At 57.5% G+C, this 9,331-nt stretch overlaps 1 protein-coding gene across 1 annotated transcript; it reads right to left on the bottom strand.

Moving 5' to 3' along the window:
• Positions 1-1,047: 1,047 nt before the first annotated feature.
• ACTB (actin beta) lies at positions 1,048-5,850 on the bottom strand. Its single transcript, XM_036392392.2, has 6 exons — positions 5,766-5,850; positions 4,163-4,291; positions 3,647-3,886; positions 2,679-3,117; positions 2,163-2,344; positions 1,048-1,797 (listed from the first exon to the last, which is right to left on the bottom strand). Exons 2-6 carry the CDS (start codon positions 4,283-4,285, stop codon positions 1,654-1,656), a joined length of 1,128 nt encoding a protein of 375 aa, XP_036248285.1. The 5' UTR covers positions 4,286-4,291; positions 5,766-5,850; the 3' UTR covers positions 1,048-1,653.
• Between the last annotated feature and the right edge of the window lie 3,481 nt (positions 5,851-9,331).

Genomic DNA, 9,331 nt, shown 5'->3' with positions numbered 1-9,331 from the left:
TTGGGAAGCTTCACTCCTGAATACACTCCCAGGTCTGGTCTCCCGGAGCTGGCAACAGTTGCCTGGCTCAGCTTTTCCTGGTTCCTGACCCAGTAGCCTCAATCTTCTGTCTCCTTTCCACAGATGTGACTCCAGCTCTGGGGACTTGTGGACATCGCTGTACCCAACAGGGTCCCAGCTTTGTGAGGATTATCCCTGTTCTTTTCCACAAAATCAGCAAAGCTGAACAAACAAGGCTGAAGCTTCACAGAGGGTTTGGAAGCTCAAAGGATGGGTAGAGAGTCAGTAAGCCCAAAACCTTCCTGGCAAAGACTGGGCTGGAGGCAGGTACCAGCACTGGAGCTGTGTCACTCATCTTGCCAAAGCTTCCTCCTTCCTCCTGCACCTTTTCCCAGCCCCACCCACATAACACTCCAGAGCCCTGCTCTCTGAAGTCAATTTTTTGCACTTCACAGGACTTTCTCTTGCTTTCACCTGAAAGCTGCTCCACACCCAGCCAGCACACTGCCAGGGTATGAGTCTCCCTACCTGAACCCAGGCCTCCCTCCCAGGGCAAACTGGGAGCAGGACAGGCAAGCTCTGATACCTGGAGCAGGGAGAAGCAGGGACACTGCCCAATGTAGAGCCGAGACTAGTCAAAGGAGCCTTGGTGGAAGAAGGCAGCTGCTTAGGCTTTGTTATAGGATCAGCACGCCCCACTTGCTTCCATCAGTCCAGCCTAAGATATAAAACACTGAGGAGGGTGACAGAGCAACATTTGGGAAGATGTGAATTCCCTATTAAGCCCAGCTCCTCCAGCAGCTCCCTGTGGCACACATTGGCAGTATCTGGAGAACTCCAGCCCACAGCAACCTTGGAGACCCACAGGTTTGGCAGGCTCAGTTCTACCCCTCCCATATCACCCAGAGCCATCTGCCTTGTGCCCTGAAGCACCAGCATCCCCCCAGCCCGATAGCAGAGCTGTGCAGCCTGGCAGGGCGAGATCCCAGCAGGGAGCAACTGTCAAAATATGGCATGAGAAGAAAGAAAATAAACAACCAACACCAGTCAAGCCTCTATGGTGTGCACTTTTATTTCAACTGGTCTTAAGTCAGTGTACAGGTAGCCCCTCCCTCCCCCACATACTGGCACCACTTCTAGACCCTGTGGGGGGACTGTAAAGCCTTCATTCACAACTATCACTGGGGAACACAGGCTGCTTGCTTGACAAATCGAAGAGAAAAAGGATCAAGTGTGTTTTGTTTTTAAGGCGGAAAGATACAAAAAGACACTTGTCGGGTTACATAATTTACAGACAAGCAATTATAACCTAACACCAGCTGTAACTGGTGGACTCCCTCCGAGCTGGGCTTTGCCTTCACAGAGGCGAGTAACTTCCTGTAACAATGCATTATAATATTTGGAATGACTATTAAAAAAAACCAAAAAAAATGTACAATCAAAGTCCTCAGATGCATTGTAGAACTTTGGGGGCGTTCGCTCCGACATGTTTCATTTTAAGACTGCTGCTGACACCTTCACCGTTCCAGTTTTTTAATCCTGAGTCAAGCGCCAAAAAAAAAACAAATAAAGCCATGCCAATCTCGTCTTGTTTTATGCGCATTTATGGGTTTCGTTTCATCACAAGGGTGTGGGTGTTGGAAACAGTCCGGTTTAGAAGCATTTGCGGTGGACAATGGAGGGTCCGGATTCATCGTACTCCTGCTTGCTGATCCACATCTGCTGGAAGGTGGACAGGGAGGCCAGGATGGAGCCCCCGATCCAGACAGAGTATTTGCGCTCAGGTGGGGCAATGATCTGCAGGGAAGAGGAGGAACCAGTCAGACACAGCATCACGCTACGCTCACAGCCCACGCACGGCCCTGCAAGATGGAGCTGCCTAATTCCCTTATCTAACCTTGGCCAAGATACCATGAAGTCCAAACAGGATCAAGACACAGCCTCACACACCCACCTCCCTCCTCTGCAGTCAGTCTTTACTCTAATCCCATTATTCATGCAGTTGGGTGGGTGCCACCCTGTCCAGCCCAAGGCCATTAAGGCAGTACCAGACAGACATGGTTTGTATTTTTTGCAGCACGACTCCAGCATTTCACCCTCCACACGTGCTGCACATTTCAGCCCCACAGTGGTGGTGAGATGTTCCCTCAACTCCATCCTACCTTGATTTTCATTGTGCTGGGTGCCAGGGCTGTGATCTCCTTCTGCATCCTGTCAGCAATGCCAGGGTACATTGTGGTACCACCAGACAGCACTGTGTTGGCATACAGGTCCTTACGGATATCCACATCACACTTCATGATGGAGTTGAAGGTAGTTTCATGGATACCACAGGACTCCATACCTGTGAAGAAACAGAAGTATCAAGTCAACAAGGGCTCAGACAAAGTCAAGGAAGCCTAAGAGGATACTACAGGCAACCAAGAGACCACCAGTCCTTTCAGCAGGAAGGCACTACAGAGCCATGGCTGGGACAGATTCAATCTTTGGCTCTATTGACCCAAGTCCCTCAAACAGCTTTAAAGCTGTGTAGGAAGTGAGGCTGACTGGTGTGGGCAGCACAAGTCTTGCTACAGATCAGAAATAAAACATGGTACATCACTGCCATGGTCTCCAGGTCACCCTTCACAGAAGGAACATTAAGGGGCAACACAGTATCCTAGCAAAGTTTGACTTACCCAGGAAAGATGGCTGGAACAGGGCCTCAGGGCACCTGAACCTCTCATTGCCAATGGTGATGACCTGGCCATCAGGGAGTTCATAGCTCTTCTCCAGGGAAGAGCTAGAGGCAGCTGTGGCCATCTCCTGCTCGAAATCCAGGGCGACATAGCACAGCTTCTCTTTGATGTCACGCACGATTTCCCTCTCGGCCGTGGTAGTGAAGCTGTAGCCTCTCTCTGTCAGGATCTTCATGAGGTAGTCCGTCAGGTCACGGCCAGCCAGATCCAGACGAAGGATGGCATGGGGGAGGGCATAGCCTTCGTAGATGGGCACAGTGTGGGTAACACCATCACCAGAGTCCATCACGATACCAGTGGTACGACCAGAGGCATACAGGGACAGCACAGCCTGGATGGCTACATACATGGCTGGGGTGTTGAAGGTCTCAAACATGATCTAGGCAGAGAAAAGGAGGGGTTGAGTCAACAGCAAAACACAGGGCTCTTGCTACACACCCTAACCAAGTCCATGCAAATGGTCTTACTTTTGCCCCTAGACAAGAGACATCTCTACACTTGCCTTTAAAGTCCATGCTTATCTCACCTGGTCTCCACCCACACCTGCCAGGTCAGAGCCTGAGCAGGGACACCACTGCTAGAGACCCATCCACATATCACAGCAAGGAAACAAACAAATGCCAAGTAATCTACAGTATAGTCACTCAGGGGCTGTAAATGGATTAGTGTGCCTAGGCAGAAACAGCAGTTAGACAAGTTGCTAGTTCAGTCTCAGAGAAAGCCAGCTTAGAAGAGCAAACAAAACCTGTCAAGGTCCAGCAAAGAGGAGACTCAGGTCAGGAAAGGAAAACCCTGTAAAGATGGCAAAAAGGGAGAATAGTGGTGAAGAACAAGAGGACAACATGGAAGAGGAGAGCTGGCCTGCAGCAATTATCTGCTGTAGCTCCAAGCTGCAGAGTTCTACACACCTGTGTCATCTTCTCTCTGTTGGCTTTGGGGTTCAGGGGAGCCTCTGTGAGCAGCACAGGGTGCTCCTCAGGGGCTACTCTCAGCTCGTTGTAGAAAGTGTGATGCCAGATCTTCTCCATGTCATCCCAGTTGGTGACAATACCGTGTTCAATGGGGTACTTCAGGGTCAGGATACCTCTTTTGCTCTGGGCTTCATCACCAACGTAGCTGTCTTTCTGACCCATACCAACCATCACACCCTGCAGAACAAAGACCATGTGGTAAGTACAGCTGAAGAGTGGATAACTCCCTTCATTCAAAGCTAAGTCTCTAATTATTGTCCCTCTGCTGTCACCTATCAGGAAAGGCATCCAGTCAGCTGTTCTGACACTGCACAAAGGCTCTGGAGGAGGCTGGATTCCCCACCAGCTGTGCTGCACTGCACAGGCCTCTCAAGGTACAAAGCCAAATAAAAGGGCTTCTTGCCACCTAAACCCCTCTCTTTTGTTAGACAATAAGCACAACCAGCCACCTACCTGATGTCTGGGGCGACCCACGATGGATGGGAAGACAGCACGGGGGGCATCGTCCCCGGCGAAACCGGCCTTGCACATACCGGAGCCATTGTCAACAACGAGCGCGGCAATATCGTCATCCATGGCTGGCTGCGGGAGGAGGAGAGCAGAGAAGGAAACGTGAGCATCCCCCCTCACACGGCGAGCCCCGTCCCGCGGCGGCAGGCGGGAAGGGAAGGCGATGGCGGGAAGCGCAGGCGATGCCGCCAAGGCCTTCCCCACCCATTTCCTTCCTGCCGGCGCCGCTCCGCTTCGCCCGGCGCCCGCTAGAGGGGGCGACGCCTCCCAGATTTCGGCACTGCGCGGATTTGGGACAAAGGAAGTCCCTGCGCCCTCTCGCATTATTACCATAAAAGGCAATGGATGGAGCGCGCCGCGCCTCGCCCGCCACCGGCTGTCGGGGGGACGGCGGCGGCCACTCCCCGGAGCGGGCGGGCGTGGCCGCCACACCCCAGCGCCCCGCCGCGTCCCGCCCAGCGGGGCTCGATGCCTCCGCACAGCCCCGCCGGTCACGCCCGGTGCCCCGCCTTGAGCCGGGCCAGCGGGGCTCAACACCTCCGCACAGCCCCGCCGGTCACGCCCGGTGCTCTGCTCAGAGCCCCGCCATGTGCCAGTCAGCGCGGCTTGGCGCGCCCACCCAGCCTACGGGGTAACGCCCGGTGCCCGCCGTGTGCCAGGCACGGCCAGCGGGATTCGCCCCCTCTGCATGCACAGACCCCAAAGTCTCAGCCAGCCCCTGCAAGGAGCCGCCGCAGGACAAGCGCTGGCCACCACGCCCAGTTCACTAGTCAAGCGTGACCGGGGCTCTGCCCCATCGACCGGCGGCACCACGGGCGGGATTACAGCCAGGGTCTTATGCAATTGCCGCCCGCCCAGGCTCAGCCCCGGCGGCTCCGGTGTAATCCGGTGGTGGGGGGGCGGCAGCAGCTGCCGCACATGTGCCGCCCCGCACGGGCAGCCTGGGAAGTGTAGTCGGAGCGGGCAGCCCGCCTGCACCTGCGCTCCGGGCACAGGGGGGGTCCCCCCTGCGCCCCCCAACCCCGCATTGTTCCGATCCAAAGCCTCGCCCCGTGTAGGGGTGCCGCCCCCTCCCCGCAAGCAACAGCCGCCACGATTATTCCTATGTGCGAGGCGGGGGCGCCGCGCCCCTCCTCACGGGGGACAACGCCCCCGGGCCCCGACCCCGGCACGGGCGGCTCCGCGGAACAGACAAAGCCCCGCGCCCCCCGTCCGCGCCGTCGCTCCCGGGACACAGCAGCCGAGCCGCCCGCTCCCCCCGTCCGCACCAGCAATCCTCTTACGGGGCGGATTAGCCCCACGGGTGGCAGGGGCGCGACCCCCCTCCGCAAGCATCACCCCCGAAACCGGCCTTAAACCGCGAGCTGCGTCTCTATCCCTTAAAACGCGGCAGCGCGCTACGGGGCCGCCACCCCGCCAGCGCACAAAGGGCGCGCCGTGTCCCAACAACCCCGATCACACCGAGATCCGTAACAACACCGGCTCATTACTGTTCTCGTTAATATTATTACTGTCCTATCCCCCGTTGTCGCGGTGCCGCTCTCACCTTTAGGGAGTTGGCGCGGTCGGAGCTGGGGCGGGCGCGAGGCGGCGGCGGGAGCGGGGCGCGCGCGCGGTGAGGACAGGCAGAGCTCGCGGCGGCTCCCGCCCGCCGCCCGCGCGCGCTTTATATCGGGCCGCCGCCGCCGCCGCCTCGCCATAAAAGGAAACTTTCGGAGTGCGCCGCTCCGATTGGCCACGCCTGACCACGCCCCTCAGGCCTCGCCCCGCCCCGCCGCCTCGACAGGGGGGAAAATATTGGGGTGGGGGGGGGAAGCGAACGGGGCTGAGGCGGGGGCGCGGCCCTCGGGCCCCTGCGCTGCTCCGGGGACCGGGCCGTGCCCGTCCCCGCCGCACTCCGCGCTGCTCCGCTGTCCCCGTGCAGCCCCTCCACGCCAGTCACACAAAGCCCCGCGGGTGGGGGTCCCGGCCCTTTCGCCCCCCGTGTCTGTGGGAGCCGGGCGGATGCAGCCCCCCGAGGGAAGGGGGTACGCGGGCGCGGCGCGGGGTCCCGGGGATGCTGCTCAGCCCGCCCGTGGTGCTGCCCGGCTCGGGGCACGTGGGGCGCATGTCACCTGCGCCCCTGGGCCGGGCGGGCACCGGTGACCCCGGCCGGGAGCGGGACCAGCGGGACGCGGGGCCAAGTTCACTGCTGATGTCAGCAAGCGGCGGCGACAGGCTCCTGCCGGCCGCCACCAGGCCCTCGGCCCTTGGACCCGCCCGGGCAACCGGGAACTCCGCCGGCGCCACCGGGCACTGTTAAAGCCCGTGTGCCTACGGTGGCAGCGGGACCGGGGAGAAGGGAACGCTCCGCTAGCTCTGGCTCATCGAGTCAAGCAGGGGAGCCTGGTCCTTGCTCTCCATCCTGCCCCGTGCTGGCAGGGCACACCATGGGAGCAGTGGTTTGGTCAGATTTGAGCAATATTTGTTGCTATTCTCTGCTCCAAACCTTGCTGGAGTAGGAGACGTGGCTGCTCCAGCCCAGGCTGCCTTTCTGCAATTCCCTTCTTGCCTGTGACCATCCGACACTGGTCGGGAATAAAGGGGAGGGCAGCGGCCGCAGAGCAGCAGGCAGCAGCAACCAGAGGGCTTTGCGTCTCCAGAGTGTTGTGCGAACACGGGCTGATTAATCAAGTTAATTAAGCAGTCCTGTAAGTAAAGTAGCAGCAGCCACTCGCAATCTGTTGCCGGCTGGAAGCACAGAGACTTCAGCGTGGGGACCTTGGATGTGTAATCTCAGCCGTTTGAAAACTGTAGTGACAGGTAAAAAAAAAAAATCTCGGGGGAAAAAAAGGCTCAAAATGCCTGTTCTCCATGGAATACCCCTTGTCCAGCATCATAGAGGCACGACTCAGGCCTGCAGTCAAGGTCTTGCAGGCCACACCAGCAAGCTCTTTGTCATCAGGGAGCTGCAAAGATCCCACTGAGGATGAGGCTCCCTCCCCAAACTGCCCATATGGGTCTCACTGAAGGGGACCCAGGCATTATTCCCCCCCCCCTCCTCATTACTCCTGCTGTGGGATGAACAAAGGAGAAGAGCAGCAGGAGGAACCTGCAAAAGCTTGTTGAGATGGAGATTTGCAATTACCTGGGGGATGGGAGGCAATGGGACACCAAGCATGGATGGGAATACAAGAGAAACCCTTTTCCTTTGGATGGCATCCCCTTCCCCAGGAGTGCCTTGTCCTGGTGAAGATCCCCAAAATTCAGCACCACAGCTGCACTCAGGTGGGTGCTTTGGAAGGGGTGGTACAGAGGGACAGGAGACCTGTGGGCTCTTCTCGGCCACCCCAGGGCCATGCCTCACCCCACAGGGCAGAGGTGGCCATGGTGTCCTGCCAGGCCACTTTGGGACCAGGCCATCCCCACCATGTGGAGATGGCCACAGTGATGGACGTGTTCTGCCCAGCCACTTTGGGACTATGGCATCCCCTCCTCACTGGAGATGGCCACAGTGATAAAGAAGAGATAGGCCAGGAGAGTCCCCCCAGGAAGCCCTCAGTGGAAGGGGACCCAGCCTCGGGTTCCTGCAGGGCCGGGCAGGAGCAGAGCTGCCTTTGCCCGGTCATTCCTCTGTCGCCTCGATGTGGATCGTGCAAGATCTCTCTCTCGCAGCTTCCCTGGCAGTAAAATGGGAGTCATGGCTGTTAATTACCTGCCTCATGGGGAATTAATTAATGTTTGCATTCCACTTTGAAAAGGCTGATTATTAATTAGAAGATTATATGTCAAATAAGGAGAGCCACAAGGCATGGGTAGAGCTGATGGCCCTCGCAGCTGGGAAGTGTGGTCCACCAATGTGCTGATAAAGCAGGAAAAGTCCAACAGTACCACTGGGGTGATGGGTTTGGGATGGGGAACATCAGGTCAGGGCCAGGTGGAGAGGGCACCAGGGCTCATGGGGGTCTTGGGCAGATGGATGGGGCATGCATGAGACGGGTGGGATGCTGTGCTCTGCTGCATCCCTGTGAGCAGGCTGGGTGGAGCCAGGCTGGGGAGCCACAATGGGAGACAGCCCATTAGGCAGGGAGAGAACTGCCAGGCAATTAGTCTTGATTATTGGACTGAATCAGAAGGCAATCAATCTGCCAGCATCCGGAGGGCAGCAGCACGGCCTCGTGGCTCCGGCTTCAGGGGCAGCGAGGTCTGGCCTCGGTGGGATGGCAGGATGTGGCCTCCAGCACATGGCTGGGTGCCACCACTTCCTCCCAGGCTGAAGACACCTTGACAGCAAAGCCACCAGCCAGCCACCACTGTGTGAGGGACCAGGCCACCTCCCTGCCCGTGACTGGGGCTCTCTTCCCATCGCTTCTGGGATGTTGCAAGAGCTGAGAGGAAAGAAAGGGGAACCAAGCAAAAAGCTCCCTGGCTGTCATGTTACTTGGGGCAGACATCACAAGCTCCCAAGTTCCCATGTTTTGCTTCATGTCTCCCTGCTCGTCCTTGATGCCTGGCTCACACTGACTCTGGACAAAACTATCCAAGGGAGGATCCTCCTGCCCTTCAGCAGCTGATATGGCTGGGCTTGCATTGCTGCACTTGTGGGACAATGCGTGAGCTCTGCTTTCCCCTCGCTACTCCCAGCCCTTCTCCATGTGCAGCAGCCCTGTGCCCATGCAGGGATGGCACCTGCCGCGCTTTTGGGGAGAGGAGGGTCAAAGGGGGAGAAATATTCCCGGGAATTTTTGGACTTGGAGTTTTAGCTTGGATTTCTGCACATTCCCTTCAGCACCAGCTCTTCCATCTCTCACTCTGTCATGTGCTCAGGCCTCCCTTCTCTCCCTCCTGCTGTTGTGACAATGAGAAGAGAGGTAGAAACTTCTGAAACCACCACAATCTATTTGAATCACCCTCGCACAAAAATCATGGATGTTTTTTGAAGCACTGCCTTTCTCTTCCCTTCCCACTCCCCAAGGGGAAGAAGGAAAGGTGCTGACCACATCCCCTGTTTCACAGGCACAGGGGCCATCTCAGCACCTTCCTCTTTCAATTTTCTCCTTGCAGCATCAGCTGTAACGGGAATTTGCAGGAGGTAAAATCTAAGCAGGAACCCCAGGCCCTCCACTCCCTTTG

The sequence above is a fragment of the Molothrus ater genome, chromosome 16, assembly GCF_012460135.2.
Source record: "Molothrus ater isolate BHLD 08-10-18 breed brown headed cowbird chromosome 16, BPBGC_Mater_1.1, whole genome shotgun sequence".
NCBI lineage: Eukaryota > Metazoa > Chordata > Aves > Passeriformes > Icteridae > Molothrus > Molothrus ater.
This window is presented reverse-complemented; position numbering and strand designations above follow the sequence as displayed.